Source organism: Dermacentor albipictus, chromosome 9 (assembly GCF_038994185.2).
Source record: "Dermacentor albipictus isolate Rhodes 1998 colony chromosome 9, USDA_Dalb.pri_finalv2, whole genome shotgun sequence".
Taxonomy (NCBI): domain Eukaryota; kingdom Metazoa; phylum Arthropoda; class Arachnida; order Ixodida; family Ixodidae; genus Dermacentor; species Dermacentor albipictus.
The window spans coordinates 132,505,504-132,526,972 of NC_091829.1; the positions used below are offsets into that span (position 1 = coordinate 132,505,504).

The following is a 21,469-nucleotide window of genomic DNA, read 5'->3' on the forward strand; positions in this document are numbered from 1 at the left end:
GTCCTCGACGTCTTCCCCATCTTTTGCCGAGAATACGCCAGTATCACGGGGCGCGGAGAGGGTGATGTACGTCGTCGAAGTGGCAGCAGGTGTCGGAGCCGGCGGAGTCGGGTTGTCGTCGCCGGGAGCCATGAAGGAAGGCTCGACGTACGGTCCACTGCGAAGCTCCGTGACGAGGTACAGGGAACGTCCACCTCAACCAGATATCGTACGTAGGAAGACACCGACGAAAAGCTATTTACAAGTATATTTACAAGGCAATAGGCCGCAGTTGGCCAAGAGGCAACAGCCCGCGCTAGCTTCCAATCGTCGTCTTCGTCCTCTTCCTGCTCGGCTCTTCGTCATTGGAAATACTATCCCGTAGCAATATCATCATTCATTACTCTCTTTGTAACGAAGAAGAAGGGCCAGTTAGCGCGACGCATCCCCAGCCTATGAAATGTGACGAAGTGCCAGTCGGTCAGGCGCTTCACCAGCGCTTTACGCACGGGGCTGGTTTTGACTGCACGCAGGGTTTGACTACCGCACCAAGTTCGACCTCTCACTCCTTGCGTACCCTGTCAATAAACACCTTGACATTTGGTGGAGAGTGCGGCGTTCGACTCCGTCAACGCTGGAACTTCGAAGCTGAACCCTTGAACCATCTCCGCTCATGCCGGAGGATCCTGCCCAGCCTTCTCGAACCATGTCTGCCGATCCAGCTCAACAAGCTGCAGTCATGGTACCAACTGTCATCTGTCCTGGCGTGCAGCGTTAGCGGGATTCTGCTATTCTTGCGGGTACCGGTGCTCAGGACGTCGAGGACTGGCATGCCTCGTACGACAGAGTCATCGCGGACAAGCACTAGGACGATACGGCGAAGCTCAGCAACGCAATTTTCTACTTGAGCAACGTTGCACATTTGTGGTATCGTAACCAGGAATCCGACATCCCGACACGGTCGGCGTTGAAGACCAACTTCATGGAAGTCTTTGGTCGTCCAGCATTCCGCAAACTCCAGGCCGAACAACGCCTGCGTGGTCGCGCTGAGCAAACAGGTGAGAATTTCACCGGCTACATTGAAGACGTCGTCAGTCTTCAACAAAGTCGACACAATGATGCCAGAAGGCGACAAGACCACGCATGTCCTCAAGGGAATTGACGACGACGCCTTTGAAATGTTGGTCGCCTGAAACCCGACCACAGTGTCTGTCGTCATTGTACTGTGTCAGAGTTACGACGAACTTCGAAGGCAGCGAGTAGTCACACGACTCCCGTCCGCAGAATTCGCCGCTCTTTCATGTCTGACGCTAGATGTTGACGAGTCTCCTCTAATGCACCAGATAAAGGAGTTCGTACGAGGAGTTGCTCGGCAGCTTTCCCATGTGCCCTTTAGGAACGCGCAATCATACTCTCCATTGACACCGGGGTTACAGAGCGTCATCAAGGAGCAAGTCGCCGAGCGCCTGCCAGCTGTTATTCAATCGCCTACAGCCGCGGCGCTCCTGACGTACGCTGACGTCGCTGCAAGGCCGCCGTTCGCTTCACGTCCACCTCCCCAAGCCCAGCTGTTAACCCCAAGCTGTTGCTCGACCGTCCCCTATTCCTTTCTCACGGCCTACACCACAGCTACCACGTCAGCCAAATCCTTGGCGTACCGCGGACAACCGCCCAATTTGTTACCATTGTGTTATTCCGGGACACGTGTTCCGCTTTTGTGAACGCTGCATGCTGCATATTTATAACCGCCAACCCATGAGCACTTACGCCCCTCGACAGCTACAATCTCCTGTGCCGCCGGATGAAACCCGTGTTCTCAACAATGCTCCTCGTTTCCCATCCCCACGCCGTCGCTCCATCTAACCGATGAGACGCTGGCCAAGCCCTCTGTCACAGTGAAACTAAGTGTCCCAGTTCTCGAGACGAGAACTACGTCCCCTTCGATTTACCAAAAGCCTCGAAATGACCCCTGCAACATCATTGAGGTATACGTCGAAGGGATCCGAACATTCCCACTGGTCGTTACGGACGCAGCAATTTCGGTGTTATGCGGAGGACTTTGCCGGCGAATAGGAAAAGTAACGACGTCACTTTCCGGAGTGTATTTGAGTACTGCGAACGCACAGCCTGTCCAACCATTGGGAGCCTGTACTGCACGTGTTGTCATCGAGGAGTGGCTTCATATCATTGAATTCGTTGTGCTTCCGTCCTGCTCCCACGATGTTATCCTAGGCTGGGATTTCCTTTCGTCAAACAACGCCATCATTGACTGCGCCCGCGCCGAAGTGGAGTTGTCTTTTCTTGCCGATGAAGCCATGGGCCAAGATCCCGTGACGTCTACAAAAATGCTTGTGGCCGAAGTTACTAATATCCCTCTGCAGTCAGCCGCCGTTGTCCCCGTATCTTGCGCATCAGCACGTTACGCAACTGTGCTTTTCACGCCATGTGACTTCTTCGTTCGTCGCAGTTCCTTTCCGTTGCGCTTTGCCGTCATCGCCCTCTATGCTGGACGTGGTGTCATGCGTGCGTGCAATGTGTATTTTCTGCCGATTACTTTGCATCGCGGAAAGTGCCGCGGTTACGTGAAAACTGTGGATTCTTCAATGCTCTTCGATGCTCCCGACGACGCACATTCGACGTCCTCGCTGCCCTCGGCAGGGCTCATCGCCAGCCGTTGGACGGCTTTCATCAGTCAATCTCCGGTGATCGGACAACCACACAACGCGCGCATCTTATCAGCTTCCTACGCGAATTTACCGCCTCCTTCGACTGCCATCAACATTATCTCGGCCGCACCACCACAGTATCGCACAGCATCGACACCGGTTCGCCCGCCCCACTCCGGCAGCATCCATACCATGTGTCGCCGTGTCATCGACGAACAAGTGAGCGATATGCTTCAGCGTGGCGTGATTGAGCAGACCCACAGCCCGTGGGTGTCGCCAATCGTCTTCGTAAAAAAGAAAGATGGTTCTATTCGCTTCCGCGTATATTACAGACGCCTTAACAAAATGACGCTCATACAAGATGCTTTTGACTGTTTAAAAAGTGCCGAGTTCTTTTCCTCTTTGGATTTGCGGTCTGGATATTGGCAAGTCCCCATGGCAGAGGCTGAGCGCTCGAAAACCGCCTTCGTCACACCGGACGGATTATACCAACTTAAAGGGACACTAAAGTGAAAAGTGATTTCTTCTGCATCAGTAAATCACCGTTATACAACACCAAAAACACCACTCTTGCAACGATAAGACGTTTGGTAAGCCAGAAAAAGCGCAAGAACGAAATGCGGGTGGCGACGCCTACTTGAGTTCCCGCACCTGGGGGCTGTGACGTCTTGGATTTTGATGGCATCTTCTAGGGCCTACTAATTATATATAGCGGTACAGATTGACTACATTGTGTTCTAAAGGAACCAAACATTAAACATGCCAAGTTTCGGGAACCTTTATTCAGCCAACGCGGCCGAAATGCGAAAACAAACTTTGGAATCCCTGACGTCACGCTGACGTACCGGCGCTGGCGTTTAGGCGCGAAATTCAAATACTGATACTTGGACCTTCATTTTCTCATCTAATATTCAAACTATTTTCTTGAAATGAGTGCCTGCAGGTTTCTCAAACAATGCTTTATTAGTCTAAACTGATTTATTGTTTCCCTTTAGTGTCCCTTTAATGTCATGCCATTCGGCCTGTGTAATGCGCCCGATACTTTCGAGCGTATGATGGAAAACATCTTGCGTGGCCTCAAGTGGCACACGTGTTTGTGCTACCTAGATGATGCCGTTGTGTTCTCACCTAATTTCGTGACTCACCTGCAACGACCAAGGAAGGTATTGAGCTGCCTTACTAAGGCTGGTCTGCAGCTTAATGTAAAAATAATGCTTTTTTGCTGCCCGTAAGCTTACCATCTTTGGCCACGTTGTATCCAAAGAAGGTGTGCTTCCGGATCCTGAAAAACTCCTTGCAGTTTCGGAGCTGCCCAAACGCACCAACCTGAAGACACCACGCAGTTTCGCAGGCCTCTGCTCCTATTTTCGCCGCTTCGTGAAGAACTTCACTATGATCATCACCCCTTTGAATCAACTGCTGGCTGGAGACAACGCCCTATCCCCCTGGTCGAAAGCGTGCGATGACGCGTGCACGACCCTTCGCCATCTGCTCACCTCTCCTTCTATTTTGCGACATTTTGACCCGGCTGCCCCAACTGAGGTCCATACAGATGCTAGTGGAGTCCGCCTTGGGGTCGTTCTTGCCCAACGCAAAGGTGGTCTTGAAGAATACGTCGTTGTTTATTCTAGCCGCATGCTGACAAAGTCGGAGCTAAACTACTCTGTTACAGAAAAGGAGTGTTTAGCCATAGTCTGGGCCCTTATGAGATTTCGGCCTTACTTATACGGCCGCCAATTTGATGTAGTAACGGACCACCATGCGCTGTGCTGGCTCTCCTCATTGAAAGACCCCTCTGGCTGCCTCGCACGCTGGGCACTCCGTTTGCAAGAGTACGACATCCGGGTCGTGCACCGCTCTGGACGCAAGCATACCGATACCGACGCTCTCTCCCGCTCGCCCATTTCACCTGACAGTCTTTGCCCACTCAACTTTGTCCTGTCAGCACTTGCCATCGATGAGATGCGCTCTGAGCAGAACAAAGGCCCGTGGAGTTTTTAACTTTGGAGTTTCTCCCTGATCCTGCCACTGTTATAGCATCTAGGATGCTACGGCGGCAGGCGCATCACTTTGTTGTTCGCGACCAACTCCTCTACCGTCGCAACTATAACCCCGAGGATCGGCAATGGCTCCTCGTAATACCGCGACATCTTCGGGCTGATTTATGCGCATCCTTTCACGCTGATCCCCAATGTGCACACGGTCGCGTGTTAAAGACCTACATTCGCCTTAAGCTCCGATATTTTTGGCCTGTCATGTACAAGTTGTTTGGCAGGTACGTGCGCTGCTCTCTCGACTGCCAGCGCCGATAGTCGGTCCCTATTTCCACTGCCGCACCTTTGCAGCCGCTTCCTTGTCCTGAAGTGAAGGCGCTAAAATGACGCAGTACAAAGAAGAAACACACACACACACAGGGCGCCACTTCCAACAATGTTTAATCGTGAAAAAACGCCACCGATTTATACTACGAGCGCAATCACAGTCTCTCAGGGCGCATTCGCGTTCAAGTAAAGCAGTTCTTTGCGTGACAGTGATATGGATGCAACACTTACGCAGTTATCAGCTGCTTCAATGATTCTTTTTGCCTTATTTAATAATCTAACCCATTTGTCACGGCTTCTGGCAACCACAGCGCAGGCGTGGAAGTCTGGCTTACATCTGCAATTTCTACAATGAATTGCCAAGTGGCCCTCCCTCCCATTGTTCACTTTGTTATTGTGTTACCTCAGCCTATCATTCAGGCACTGCTCTGTTTGGCCTACGTACTTTTTTCCACAATCTAAAGGAATCTCATAAACAACTCCTGCCTGACAATCTACGTATTTGTTTTCGTGCTTTGTAGCACAGGCCGGTGCCTTGCGGGAATAAGGGTTGGTCATTCGACATAGCTTAGAGAGCTTGCACGGGGCAGAAAACACGACATTTCGTGTTTTCGAGTTCGACCTCTCACTCCTCCGTCATTTTAGCGCCTTCACTTCAGAAATCATGCTTAACCAACACGCCCAACTATCCATCCTAACTTCCTTGTCCGTCCAGTCCTTTTGATCGCGTCGCAATCGACCTTTACGGTCCACTTCCTGGTTCCGGGGCTGGCAACCGCTAGATTATCGTTGCAGTAGGTCATGTCACACGCTATCCAGAAACCGCTGCACTTCCAATCCCACTGTCCAAGACGTTGGATCATTCATACTGCGGCATTTTGTTCTTCGTCACGGAGCCCCTCTGGAATTTCTTAGTGATCGAGGCCGCACTTTTCTGTCTGAAGTCGTGACGTCGCTTCTGAAGGAGTGTCACATCGTCCACAGGACCATAGCGCCTACCATGCGCGAGGTACTGCTCGCAGGGTTTGACTACCGCACCGAGTTCGACCTCTCACTCCTTGCGTACTCTGTCAATAAACACCTTGACACCTTAAAGGTCCCTGCTTGGATATTGCATAACCGGGAGGGGGAGCACATATACATAACGCACTAAAATTGGTGAGTGATGCAAAATAAAAAGTGGGCGAAAACATGTAGGAAGTGATTTAATGAACAAAAGAAGCTGACAAACAACATAGGAAGCACACGGTTTAATAGAGACCACTAAAAACAAACTTGAAAAAATATATTACGCATCTTACAAACAATGGAGCGAAAAGCGCATTTGAGAAACACTTGGTACAGAAAAACAAGATGGAAAAACAAGCCATCATTGAGCAAGCAACAGGAAAGCTGGGGTGTAGCTAATACAATGATCACATAAGTTGTGTTTTACGTGCTTACGTTTCTTAGGGTAGTTTATTCCATTCAGCTAAAGTAATAGGCAAAAACGAGTTGGTAGTAGAACCGTGAGATTGCGGAACGCTGATTGAATCGTAAAGACGACAAGTTCAGACGGATGGTAGAAGCAGCGCTCCATGTAAATGTAGCAAAGTATAGTATATCCTGTGAAATAGGCAGATTCGTCATCGGTATGCTACAGAATAGAGACTGAGGGAACATTTTATTTCACTGAAACTGTGCTTGTAATCTTAACAAGAACATGTAAATTGTGCAGCGCACCTGCTCACTGTGGTGGGTGTGAGGTAAATGTTACGTGGGTTATTACAAATGTATGAAGCACATTAGAGCTTTGTGCGCACACGCATGTTTCGTAAGCCAATTGTATAACAGAGTTTGGTGACAAAGATAAATTCTTTCTGATGAAATCTCGACGCGTCTGCTGCAGCATTTACTAAATTTTCTGCCCAGGCTTGTATTCTTAGGGCGTCAAGGTGCAAGTGTTCTTGTACCTGGGATACCGGGGTCGAGTGTAACGAGAACGGACGGACGGACGGACGGACGAACGGACGGACGGATGCGAGCGATTCGCTCGCAGTTTACCGCTCCCACGTCGGGACGGAAAGGCCATGCAGCTCTATAATTTTAATTTAACCGTTTCCGAGACACGCATTAATATCCATTTGAAACATTAGGCTTCATCATCCACTTTGAGCACCAGTTTTCAATTAGGTTTAAGCCATTCTTCAGATGTACGTAATCTTGGTAGCTATTAACGTGATGGTAAAGTACGTAGTCATCTGTGAATATGCGGATTGTTGATGAAATCCTGCTAGGTATGTCGCGGTTGAATATTAAGAAAAGCAACGGAAATATGTTTAGAGCCGTAGCCACTACAACTTTCCTGTTGTAGCTAACTAAAATGTGAATTCGGCAAAGTGGGCAAAAAGTGCTTCTGTGGATTCACCAGGCGCTTCCATAATTTTTTTTCTAAGAGAAGTACCTCTCTTGCAAGACTAAGATCAATTTCGCTTTCTTGGGCACTGAGGAAGCGGTATATGTTTTTTTTTCATCAATATTATATATCGTCACCGGACATTACCGGCCAAACTAGCCTGAACGAAGGCATAGTAGCGAGTATCACCACGTGTCTCAAATATAAACATTCAAATGCTCAGGCTTCCCAGACTATATGCCACACATTGATGCTGTTCTCTATGCTTTTGAACAAGAAATAAGCCAGCACTCAAGTAGTTCCAGCTCGTACAAACCTCCATCGATCACTTGGGTCTCTGAAAACACAGCCTCAAGAGCACTTTCCTCGCTGGGAAACCTAGGAAGTTTCTTTCCAATCGTGGCACTGGATTCAACTACAGCAAAACCAAACAATTCATGAAGTACAATAATATTACCAGATGATTAGCAAACCGAGAACAAGGTAAAGGCGGGAGCCAACGTTTCGACAAGCGGACTTCTCTTTTTCAAGGCCACATATGCTTTCCCTAGCATAGTATGTATAGGTAGGGTTCTTCTAAAGGACAGAGCGGCTAAGGCGGATGGGTGCGGGAACAACCGAAGGTGTGTTATCAGCGATGGTGTAGAATTGAGATAGAGGAGTGCTGTGCACAGAGCCGGCGGCACGGCCGTGTGCACAGCTCCCCCTATATCCGGCTTCGCGGCAGGTCGTTAGATATCGTGTCTCTGAAAGAGATAATAGAAGGAGATGCAGAAAAGGGTGCTCGTGAAACTAAACTAAAATTTATTGAAATGAAATAAATATATTGTTACGGTTAATGCCGGGGATTGCTAGTATGAGACTGCTCCTCCTCGCTTAGAACTGTAATGGAGCTGTAAGTAATCTCGTCAGATTCATCATCATCATCAGCAGCAGCAGCCTGCTTGCGCCCACTGCAGGGCAAAGGCCTCTCCCATGCTTCTCCAACAACCCCGGTCATGTACTAATTGTGGCCATGCCGTGCCTGCAAACTTCTTAATCTCATCCGCCCACCTAACTTTCTGCCGCCCCCTGCTACGCTTCCCTTCCCTTGGGATCCAGTCCGTAACCCTTAATGACCATCGGTTATCCTCCCTCCTCATTACATGTCCTGCCCATGCCCATTTCTTTTTCTTGATTTCAACCAAGATGTCATTAACTCGCGTTTGTTCCCTCACCCAATCTGCTCTTTTCTTATCCCTTAACGTTACACCTATCATTCTTCTTTCCATAGCTCGTTGTGTCGTCCTCAATTTGAGTAGAACCCTTTTCGTAAGCCTCCAGGTTTCTGCCCCGTAGGTGAGTACTGGTAAGACACAGCTATTATATACTTTTCTCTTGAGGGATAATGGCAACCTGCTGTTCATGATTTGGGAATGCCTGCCAAACGCACCCCAGCCCATTCTTATTCTTCTGATTATTTCCGTCTCATGATCCGGATCCGCCGTCACTACCTGCCCTAAGTAGATGTATTCTCTTACGACTTCCAGTGCCTCGCTGCCTATTGTAAATTGCTGTTCTCTCCCGAGACTGTTAAGCATTACTTTAGTTTTCTGCAGATTAATTTTTAGACCCACTCTTCTGCTTTGCCTCTCCAGGTCAGTGAGCATGCATTGCAATTGGTCCCCTGAGTTACTAAGCAAGGCAATATCATCAGCGAATCGCAAGTTACTAAGGTATTCTCCATTAACTTTTATCCCCAATTCTTCCCAATCCACGTCTCTGAATACCTCCTGTAAACACGCTGTGAATAGCATTGGAGATATCGTATCTCCCTGCCTGACGCCTTTCTTTATTGGGATTTTGTTGCTTGCTTTATGGAGGACTACAGTGGCTGTAGAGCCGCTATAGATATCTTTCAGTATTTTTACATACGGTTCGTCTACACCCTGATTCCGTAATGCCTCCATGACTGCTGAGGTTTCGACAGAATCAAACGCTTTTTCGTAATCAAAACTGTTACGGTTAATGTTAAACCGGCTTTATTCAAGGGTCGAGATTGATGGTAAAGTCAAGGTGGCGTCCTGAGGCCGCACCAGCTCACGTCTTCTTACGCTTCTCCTCGCCCTGCTCACGTCGTAGCAATATAACTAAAAGAAAAAAAAAGGAAAGAAAAAGAGGGAAAAACCGATAAGCAACCAAACTAAGTGCTCTTGCCTATAGCTTGAAATTTTGCATACCGAATACATTCTAAAGCTCTGTTTGAAACATTTTGGTTGCCCTGTCTTCAGCTTACGGATAAGGTATGATTCTCTGTATTGTCTTCCTTTGTCAGAACGGAAATCGGACTACTAGATGAAGAGTTCAGGTTCATCAAAGTTATGAGTTGTTCAGTGGAAATGCTTGGCGACGGCGTTGGGAGGCTTTTTAGCTGTGTCCACGCGATGTCCATTTCATCTGACGTTCATTGATTGTCCTGTTTCGCCAATATATTGTTGCTTACAGAAAGAACATTGAAGGATTTAAATCACATCCGGACTTGCACAACTAAAGCTAGTTTTGACTTGGTGTGTATAACTATTTGTGGTGCTTTTAATTTTAATGTCACATTGAAGGTGCCAGCTGGTTTTGCACCTGGGCGTCAACTGCGTTTATTACGAGAGAATGACAGTGGCCGACTTTTGCGTGCCATGTCTTTAATGTTTCTGCTGCGGCAATATGTAAGGCTTGGTACATATGGGAACGCTCTTGTCAGACGCTTGTTACTTGGTAATACTGGGTGGTACTTTTGTAGGCTGTTTATGTATGTTTGAGAGGGCATTAGAATTATCATCATCAGCCTGCTTACGCCCACTGCAGGGCAAAGGCCTCTCTCATACATTTCCAACTACCCCGGTCATGTGGCAATGTTGTCCCTGTAAGCTTCATAATCTCATCCGCCCACCTAACTTTCTGACGCCCTCTGCTAGGCTTCCCTTCCCTTAGAATCCAGTCCGTAACCCCTTAATGACCATCGGTTATCTTCCCTCCTCATTACATGTCCTGCCCATGCCTATTTCTTTTTCTTGATTTCAGCTAAGATATAATTAACTCGCATTTGTTCCCTTACCCAATCTTCTCTTTTCTTATCCCTTAACGTGACACACATCATTCTTCTTTCCATAGTTCTTTGCGTCGTCCTCAATTTAAGTAGAACCCCTTTCGTAACCCTCCAGGTTCCTGCACCTTACGTGAGTACTGGTAACACACGGCTGTTATACACTTTGCTCCTGAGGGGTAATGGCAACCTGCTGTTCATGATCCGGGAATACCTGCCAAACGCACCCCAGCCCATTCTTATTCTTCTGGTTATTTAAGTCTCATGATACGAATCCTCGGTCACTACCTGCCCTAAGTAGATGTATTTCCTTACCACTTCCAGTGCCTCGCTACCTATCGTAAACTGCTGTTCTCTTTCGAGACTGTCAAACATTACTTTAGTTTTCTGCAGATTAATTTTTAGACTCACTCTTCTGCTTTGTCTCTCCAGGTCAGGGAGAATGCATTGCAACTGGTCCCCTGAGTTACTAAGAAAGGCAATATCATCAGCGATTCGCAAGTTACTAAGGTCATCATCATCAGCATGGTTACGGCCATATTATATCCATATTATACTTCCTTATGGATAGAATTGAACATGCTCTTAATAACAGAGGAAGTCTAAAAGCCGTGAAGAAGCAACCAGGAATAGGCAAGAATCAGATGTACGCTGTAAGAGACAAAGCCGGCAATATAATTACTAATGCGGATGAGGTTGCTCAAGTGGGTGAGGGCGTTAGAATATTTTTTATAAAGGCTGGTGGTCTGTCACTTTCTCGTGTAGGCTGTTTCTTAGTTTATTGCGACTGTCTCTCTCATCTTGGATGCGGTCACCAGGAAATCACGGAGCGCAACGTGACCCTATCACCCATGGTCCGAGATACGTTCAAGGTAGATCCCATGCCACGTAACGTCCACCCTCAATACAATGTAGGGCGCCGGGTAGCCAGGGCTCGTTCTCTGTTAAAAGCGGCTGCTGCCACTCCGAATCTGGCATGTTTCGTTGATGCCGCCCAGTACGAGTGCTCTGATCACTATGCCGTAGTTTCGGTTGACTGTAATGGCACTCTCATTAATTCAGCATCCGTGCGGAAGGTTTCTTCAACAGTAGCCGAGCAAGTTGCTATAGCTATAGCACTGAAGGACCCTCTGCGTTCCAATATCTTTACAGACTCCAGATCGGCAGCCCGAGCTTTCGCCTCCGGCTCGATCTCAAAGGAGGCGGCGGCCATCCTCGGCAGCGAGGGGGCTGCTGGTTTTCATAGCATCAAATGGTTCCCGGCCCATATGGGAATCAATGTACACTCTGAGCTTGTTAACGCCAATGAGTTGGCCCATGACTGTGCGCGAGGTCTTACACACCGCGGCGGTTCAGGTGGACTCACGGGCGGCGACTTAGGGCTGTATAGGGATTCGCTTCTCACCTTCCACGAAGTCTTGACACATTATCAACTTGCTCGGCGGGCCTTTCCGCTACCACACCCTAAACTTAATAGACCACAATCGTCGGCGTTTCGCATGCTTCAGACGGGGTCATTTCCCTCCAGGGGCAGATTCAGTCACTTCGCGCCTAACGTAGAACCCCACTGTCCAGACTGTGGGGAGGCGTACTGCTCCTTGTCCCATATGCTCTGGCAATGCCCTGCGTTACGCAGCTCATCGCTAACCACTCTAACCGGCTGGGAGGCAGCCCTTAAGAGCGGCGACCTCTCAGAGCAACTACGGGCTGTCCAGAGGGCCTGCGACAGGGCGGAAGACCACGATCTTCCGACCCCGACGTGGGTGCGGCCCGCGACGGCTACGGGGACTCCCTGAAAAGGGGGGTACCCTAACGCCGGTTCCTCAGGACCATTAATAATGTTCTTTGTCTGTCTGTCTGTCTCTCTCATCTTGACGTGACATCATAAGCTCTGTCGATAGTACCTTGTGGATAGCTGCGTTCTGGTAGCGTTTTTTTTAAGGTTATCTAGTGGTAGATATAATCGTTGTCTTCGCTGCAGATTCTTCATATTCGTTTCGCTTGTCCGACAAAAATTTCTTGCTTTGAGTGTCGCCGATGATGAATGTTGTAGTCTAAACAATGCTGGCTATCCGTAGGCTTCCTGTAGAGGGTCGTTCTCAGTTTTCTGTTTTCTATGTAGACCGTCGTGTCGAGGAAGTTAATTTGACGAGGAAAGTGGTGAGCAGTAAATTTAATACTGCGATAAAAGCGATCGCAATGGCTGCTAAAGTCGGGTAATGCGCTTACACTAATGTTAATGTGCACGCAAAAGTCAGCCAACATCATTCCCCCGTAATAAATGTATGTTGTCGCCCCAAGTGCAAAACCTGCAAGCACCTTCAAAGTGACGTTAAATTTAAAAGCACAACAAACAGTTATACACACGAAGTGAAAACTAGGTTTAGTTGTACAAGTTCGGATGTGATTTATATTGCCACATGCAGTGGCGCAGCGAGGGGACTAAAGAATAAGAGGAGGTTCGTCTCGGCATCGCGCGTCAACCGTTGCATTTCATGAAGGACAAACGCCTGGATCCTCATTCAGCGTGTATACTTCAGCAGAGTATACGTGACAATTTGGTGGAGCTTGCTGGGTACACCCAACTTATGCAGGAGACCCCACTGGGCAGCAAGAACCTCGCACAGTTGGAGTTGACTCCAGTTCACCGCACAAGCCGGTGAATCCGAGGCCTGGCCCCAGAATTTGGAAACCTCCCGGAAAAAGTGATGACTACGACCGCTGCGACTTCTACGGAAAGGGTGACACCGACTTACGTAACGCTGCTGAACCCCCAAGTGCCGACGGCTTTTCATGGCGACATATTTGAAGACGTGGAAGACTGGCTCGCGGAGTTCGAGTGCGTGGCTGCGTTTAACGTGTGGGACAACAACGCTAAACTCAGGAAGGTCTACTTCAGCCTCCAGGATGGTGCTCGCACTTGGTTTGTGAACCGCGAAAGTGCCCTGTCATCCTGGCCTGAATTCTAGTGCAAGCTACTGGAGACTTACTCCAGCCCCGATCGCCGGGAAAAAGCGGAGCGAGCCCTCCAGTCACGCGTCCATAATCCCAACGAGAGCGTCACGACGTACGTGGAGGACATGACGCGTCTCTTTCAGCGTGCCGATCCGAGCATGTCGGAAGAGAAGGTGCGTCATCTGATGAGAGGCGCAAAGGAACAGCTCTTCGGCGGCCTTGTTCGGAATACGCCCAAGACTGTCGCGGAGTTCCTCACCGAAGCCACCGCAATGGAGAAGACGCTTCAGCAAAGGTCGAACATGTACAAGCGACAAGTAAATTCTGCCTGCACTCCGGATACGCCCGTAGGCTTCGGGTGCGACGTCGCCTTGCTTTGCGAGCTGATTCGCTCAGTGGTTCGCGACGAGCTGCAGAAGCAACACGGTACGTTGCCGCCGCCAGTAAGCTCCCTCGCCAGCGTCGTACGCAACGAAGTACAGCAGGCACTACAGGCATCTCTTTCCAGCAGTGAAGCGCCACCTCTGCCAAGTGGGTCCCAGCGCAAGACTTACGCAGAAACGTCACGGAGCCCCGCCCAAGCTTTCGCACCTACTTATGTTGCGTCGCCACTCGCGTTACAATCGGCGCAAGCCGCTCCGACAACTCCGCTACCGTACTTCGACGACCGCCGAACACCCGTAAGTAAATCAGAGGTTTGGCGAGCAACCGGCCGACGACCGATGTGCTACCACTGCGGCGAAGCTGGTCATGTGTATCGGGAGCGCCGCTATCGACGACTCGGCCTGCGGGGTTTTTCCATTGATTCGCCTCGACCTAGGTTTGGCTAGAAGCCTCCCGACATCGCAGAATTCATCGAACTACAGCGCAGGCCGGGTACATCTCAGCGGCAGTCACGCTCACCCTCACCGCGGCGATATTTCCCTGCTCGTGATACCACTTCGAGGACGACGCAAGGGAGATCACCAAGTACACGCCGGGAAAACTGACGTCAGCGACCTTCCTAGGCAGGGCCGCTGATACTCGATGCGCCGAAGACCTCGCATCGTGCCGACCGCAGAACAACGAGAACACGATGACGCCAGAACCAGTTCCCGCCAACAAGATTTCACTGGGCTTACCTGTGTTGATCGATGACAGAAAAATGAGTGCACATGTAGATACCGGCGCCGATTACTCCATTCTTAGTGGCAAACTGGCGAGCGTCCCGAAAAAAAAGTTTCGTTGCCCTGGAATGGGGCACCAGTTCGTACGGCAGGTGGCCACGTTGTCACACTGCTTGGGTTATGCAGGGCGAGAGTAGAAATTCACGGTGCTGCTTTTCTCGCCACTTGTCTGGTTCTAGGCGAGTGTTCCCGCGATTTAATTCTTGCGATGGACTTTCTCCGGGAATATGGCGCCATTATTGACCTCCGCGAGCGCTGCATAACTTTCTCGACGCAAAGGGCAACAACACAGACCGACGCCGTTGGACACAGATTGGCACGTCACGTTTCGGACGAGAGCATCACGATACCGCCGCGTGCGAGTGTTATGGTTCCGGTAAAGTCCGGCGAGCTACAAGACGGTGACGTATTGTAGAAGGCAACATTTCCATGTTGCTGGCCCAAGGTATTTGTGTAGCGCGAAGCCTTGTGGAACTTCGTGATAGCCAGACAGCGGTCCTCGTTACCAACTTTACCTTTGAGCATCGGCACATTTTTCGTGGCACTGCCGTCGCCTACGCCGAACCATCAACGGACATCGTCGAGTGCTTTGCTTCTGAAGTGGACACATGCGACGGTTCGCTCAGAGACATCGATGTATACTCCGAGCTTTCGGACGACCAAAAGAGCGCACTGCAGGAACTCTTGAACGAATTCCGCGCGTGCTTCGCTCGGTCTACTAAGGTGGGCCAAACGCCAATCACGAAGCACCGAATCACGGCATCCGCTGACGCACGCCCGATCAAACAACAGCCTTATCGTGTCTCGCCGAAAGAACGTGAGGCAATTCAAGCCCAAGTCAAGGAGATGCTAGATGATGGTGTCATTCAGCCTTCGCACAGTCCGTGGTCGTCACCGGTCGTTCTGGTCATGAAAAAATACGGAACGCTTCGTTTCTGTGTTGATTATCGACGCCTCAACCATGTCACCAAGAAGGACGTGTACCCACTTCCACGTATCGATGACTCTTAAGACAGGTTGCGGCGAACTTAGTATTTTTCGTCTCTCGATCTAAAGAGCGGTTGCTGGCAAATTGAGGTAGATGAACGAGACCGCGAAAAAACTGCTTTCGTCACTCCAGATGGCCTTTACGAATTCAGAGTACTTCCTTTCGGGCTCTGCTCGGCACCAGCAACTTTCCAGCGAATGATGGACTCCGTTCTCGCTGGTCTGAAGTGGCAAACCTTCCTCGTCTACCTCGACGACGTGGTTGTTTTTTCGGCGACATTTGACGACCACCTGAAACGACTACGGCAAGTTCTCGAAGCCATCCGATCGGCTAACCTCACCCTTAAGCCTCAGAAATGTCACTTCGGCTACAAGGAGCTTATGTTTTTGGGACCCGTGGTCAGCGCGGAAGGCGTTAGCCCTGATCCCGCGATAACTGCCGCTGTAGCCAAATTTCCAACACCGACCGACAAGAAAGGTGTCCGACGCTTCCTGGGCCTTCGCGCATACTACCGACGTTTCATCGAAACTTTTCGAAGATGACGGAGCTGCTGACTCGACTCACGAGGGACGATGTATCGTTCGTCTGGGCAAGAGACTGTTTCACTGAACTTCGACAGGTTCTGGTGTCAGCACTAGTTCTGGCCCACTTTGACGAGGAGGCGGACGCGGCAGTTCATACAGACGCCAGTAATGTTGGTCTTGGCGCGGTCCTTGTACAACGGCAGGAAGGTATTGAAAGAGTGATCGCCTACGCAAGTCGCACACTATCGCGTGCAGAGACCAACTACACCATTACGGAGAAAGATTCCCTTGCCGTCGTATGGGTGCTGGCCACATTTCGACCTTACCTCTACGGCCGCCCATTCTAAGTTGTAACCGATGATCACTCGTTATGTTGGCTTGCAAATCTGCGGGACCCTTGTGGACGACTGGCACGGTGGAGTCTACGTTGCAGGGGTACGACGTGACCATCGTGTACAAGCCAGGCCGCATACACGAAGAGGCTGACGCGCTCTCGCGCGCCCCTATCGACACTACCGACCAAGACATTGAGGACGACGGCGTTTTCTTTTGTGGCCGTAAGCTTTACTGATTTGTCCACACGGCAGCGCGCAGACGACTCACTACGACCTATATTCGTACATCTGGAAGGACAAAACCCATCAATACCCCAGCACATCGCTCGAGGATTGTCGTCTTTTTGTTTACGACATTGCGTCTTGTATAAGAAGAACTCCGCTGCCACCAAGAAGACATACCTTTTGGTCGTTCCAGCAGACCTCCGTGCCGGAGTTTTATTCGCCTGTCATGACGAGTCTCCGTCTGGCCATTTGGGTTTTACGCGAAGGCTTGATAGAGTGCGCAAATCCTACTACGGGTCGAAACTTGCCGAGTGTGTTAAGCGGTATGTCCAAGCCTGCCGTGAATGCCAGCGCCGAAAATCGCCAGCTGTGAAGCCTGCGGGATTGCTGAATCCGATCGACCCACCTGGCAAACCTTTCGAACAGGTCGGCATGGATCTTCTCGGCCCGTTTCCACTGTCATCTTGTGGCAACAGGTGGATAATCGTCGCCATAGACTATTTAACGCGATATGCTGAGGCAAAGGCGTTGCCTCGAGGCACAGCTTTCGAGGTTGCCCAGTTTTTTATACAGAACATCGTCCTACGGCATGGCGCGCCATCGCACGTCATCACAGACCGAGGCAAAGCCTTTACAGCGCAGCTCATTGAAGACGTTTTTAAACTCAGCTGCACAACCCATCGACGGACAACTGCCTATCATCCGCAGACAAACGGCTTGACCGAACGACTGAACAAAACGATGACTGACATGCTGTCTATGTACGTAGACGTACACACAAAACGTGGGACGAGATACTCCCATACGTAACGTTTGCCTATAATACTGCTACGGAAGAAACAACACGCTTCACGCCGTTTTACCTCGATTACGGCCGTGAAGTGAAGACTATGTTAGAAGCAATGCTGCCATGCGACAACATCTATCACCTCGATCTCGCCCAAGATGCTGAACTCCGTGCAACGAATGGAAGAAGCCCGTCAGCTTGCCCGAGTGCACATAAAACAACAGAGCATCGATGCAGAACGTTACAATCTCAACCATCGACAAGTCGAGTTTCAACCTCTCGATCAAGTTTTGGTCTGGACTCCGGTGTGCCGAAAGGACTATCCTAGAAGCTTTTGAGTCGATACTTCGGACCTTACAAAGTGTCGCAGCGGATTAGCGACGTGAATTACGAAGTCCTTCCTGACGGAAGCCAGCCTCCCCGACGTCGACAACCGCAATCTGAGATTGTGCATGTTGTGCGGTTGAAACCGTATCATAGCCGCTAAAATCCGACGTCTTCAGCCGCTTAGGTTCGTTTTTGTTGTTGCTCGTCCCTCAGCGCCTTGTGACTATATCGCACACCACAGTGATTGTGACTATAGCCTATGTGTTCGTCCTAGGCCATCTCGGCGCTCTCACGTCAAGCCTGTGTATGTTTTCATTCTTTTATTATTATTTTTCGAAGAGGGGGTAGTGCCACATGCAGTGGCACAGCAAGGGTACTGAAGAAGAAGAGAAGGAGGTTCGTCTTGGCATGGCACGTCAACGGTTACGTTTCGTGAAGGACAAACGCCTGGATCCCCATTCAGCGTGTATACTTCAGCAGAGTATACGCGACGATATGCTTGAATGTTTATTCTGTAAGAAATTATGTATCGGTCAAGCGGGGCAATCAGTAAACGTCAGATTAAACGTATACATCATGCTGACTGAGCTAAATGACTTCGGAAAGGCGTCGCCGAGCATTTAGACCAACCAGCTCGTAACATTAATGAATTCAAACTCTACAACTCACAGTAAAATTTCTGTTCTGAACGGGAAAGACGGTACAGAGAATCATACCTTATTCATAATTTCAAGACATTGCGAACCAATAGTCATTAGCGTTTCAAAGGGAGCTTTAGAATCCATCTGCTACGATAAATTTCAAGCTATAGGGAAGAAAAGTTAGTTTTGTTGCTTAGCGGTTTTCTCCCTGCCTTTCTTTTTTCTTTTATTTATATCTGTAATCCATTTGAGTAATTTCTATAAAAAATTCTCACGAGCATTGTTTTCTGCTGCTCCTTTTATTATCTTGTTCAGAGACATGATAGCCCACGACCTCCAGCGAAGCAGGTATTACAGCAGTGCTGTGCACACGGCCGTGTCACTGGCCTTGTGCACAAAACACCTTTTCGCTCAATTCGACACCCGCGCCGCGAACACACGTTCGGTTTTTGACGCACTTACCTGCCTTACCCCCTCTCCCCATAGAACAACCCCACCTATATATAGTGCCTGGAGAAACGCATATGTTGCCTTGAAAAAGGCAAGCCCATTTGTCGATATGTTGGCTCCCGCTTTTACATTGTTCTCGTTTTGCTCATCATCTTGAATTTCTATCTTCTGCCTTTTCCAATGATACTACTAGCTGTTTGTGTCATCACAACATCAATCAAACAACCGTGAGCACATCAATTAAACAATTGTGACCCGTATCCGCTGCAAAATCAGCTAAGAACTTCGAAGACCGCGCATGTGACTTCTGTTGGATCTGGTGGCATCCAGTGCTCCTAATGAACGGCATGCCGTATAACTGCACATCATTTCCTACCCACCAGGAAGCCTTCATCAAGCGAGTGTACACGCCGTTGGCAATTCGATTACTTGCCATGAAAAAAAGACCAAGTAACCTACGAGAAGACATTTCTGGCAGCAGAGATACCAGCTGTCGACCAAGTACTGTACGAGACGGTATGATATCCTAACTGACTTAAGCTAAGCCCCGTTATGGAGTGTCCTTATCGTCCACGATAGAATGTGTAAACGTGACTGAACGAGAACATAGAAAGAACCTGACGTCCTCGTTCAGTCGCGCTTAGACATTCTATCGTAGATACAAACCAACTGACCCGTCAAGCGTTTTAACCAGGTCCTTATCCTATTCGTTGAAAAGATTTCATTCAACTGCAATTTCATTCAATTGACCGCACCGTGTCTCACTTCCACCGATAGGCTGTCATTATGCATGTTAGGGAGATATCATTCGTCTCTCCATGGGAGCAGAGAAAACGTAATTTGTCTCTAAGACGACGAATAAAAGAGACAGTGTCGCTATATTGTCTTCCGCCCTCTTTCCTCTAATACACATGTCCACAAGAAATGGGAGAGTTGCAGACCACTCCTAAAATTCAGTAGACAAAATACCGGTCACTGAATTGCCATGTGCAATTTTGTGTACAATGGGACAGATTCGACTGAGTCTGTGGTGCGCGGAAAATACTTCTCACATTATGTTCTTCTGTTTCATTGTTCGAAAAAGGGCACTGTGCACGTCAATGGGTAGTGCTTTTAGCCAGTCGTCCTTGTACTTCATCAGTGTGCTACTTTTGGTTGGATGACACATACTTAGTCAGTGCGTACTTTTTCTATTATCCCGCTGTCCAGACCCTCAAGACTGGCCAGCAGAAGCCATGGACGGTTGCCCAGAAGCCGGAGAATAAGCACAAGAACCGATACGCTGACCTTCTGCCGTGTAAGTACTGCATGGGATACACCGCTCACCAAACCGCCTGTCAGCAGCTACGGTTGCATTACTTTAGCGTTGACCTTATTTTCGGCGAACTAAGAGTGACTCTTTAAACAGTGCTACGAGGGTCAGAAGCATGTTCAGACCGTCGCGAACAGACTGTAGCTTGCAATATTTTTACAAGGTGTTCTGCTCTGAGACTTCATCACTTAAGAAAAGACACTGTTTCAATGCTTTCTAAGAGAATCAAACTAATAAGTTTGCCGAAATGTGCTGCCCTAAAGAAAAATACTTATGCTTTGTTCACTGACAACATGACATCCTAACTGTTCACGGAGCTCTCGAAATAATCTACACGTTATTAATTCCACCCCGATATTAGGCACCATAAGCCAAAGATTTGAGTCGCTTTTCGAACAATAATAAGGAGAAGATCATTGCTAGATATTCCAAGTTTTAATGTATAGTTGTAAAATGCCCTGTGTATTCTACTTACTTTTAAATCTTACCGTATAGTTGTCTACGGGTTTGACAAGTCATTGCCTTACTGGCACTGTAATCTGGTTTCCGCGTCCATTCAGTGGCTCCAAAAGCCCCGATTTGCTTCAAAAAATAATTTTCAGACAAGGCGCGATGTGCGTGACACAAAAAGGTATGGTGTGGGTTCCGATTTGTCTATGCATCTTGGTACTACAGCGTGTGAATGGATTAAAAGTAAAAGTAAATGCCTTCCCAACTGTAGCTTTTTGCGTGAGTTTTTTTTAATGCGTAGGATCTAATGGAGTAGAATCCAGGATATGCCCAGGTCAAATTGGCTACTCGAGAGGCGATCTACAATTACCGATGGACTGTAACGTGCAATAACTTGCAGGCGCTGTGCTACCACGTTCTCACTTCGAGTCTTTTTCTTCGGTGGGATTATAGACCACAAGCTGTTACTCTCTTGAACCTGTAAGAGCAATAATCTCGGCCGCCTGCTGCAGGCGCGGCTGACGCAATTGCGATGGCGAGCGAATACTGGCCGCATGCAAACCGCAAGCAAACAGGCTGAACAGTACTGCTATTCTTGTTTCTTGCTTTCGACCGGTTCCTGATGTCATCTGCAAAAGAAAACTGCCCCTTACAAGCGCTGCAAATACCGCTCCGCTTTTAAAGCTGTTGCCATGCCACACGTTACAAGGCTGATTTTCTTTGCCGTAAGAAGTTCGCGCTGCATGAATTGTTGTGAACGCGAGAGAGAAGGGTACAGGATTTTCATATTGCAACATGGCGTTTGTATTGTTGTTGTGGGGCGCCAGTGTCATTGTCCGGATATTGCCACGTTGTAGTGACGGTGAGGGACA

At 49.0% G+C, this 21,469-nt stretch overlaps 1 protein-coding gene across 14 annotated transcripts in view; it reads left to right on the top strand.

Annotated features, from left to right (window-relative positions):
* The window catches only part of LOC135915563 (receptor-type tyrosine-protein phosphatase kappa-like), a 682,443-nt gene that overhangs the window by 245,717 nt on the left and 415,257 nt on the right, over window positions 1-21,469 (top strand). For all 14 annotated transcript variants that reach the window (XR_011508500.1, XM_065448678.2, XM_065448676.2 and 11 more), the window contains one exon: window positions 20,045-20,132. Coding sequence is in view for 13 of the 14 variants with exons in the window: in XM_065448678.2 (XP_065304750.2) it covers window positions 20,045-20,132 (88 nt within the window). In the remaining variant the exon portion in view is untranslated. The remainder of the gene's footprint in view (window positions 1-20,044; window positions 20,133-21,469) is intronic.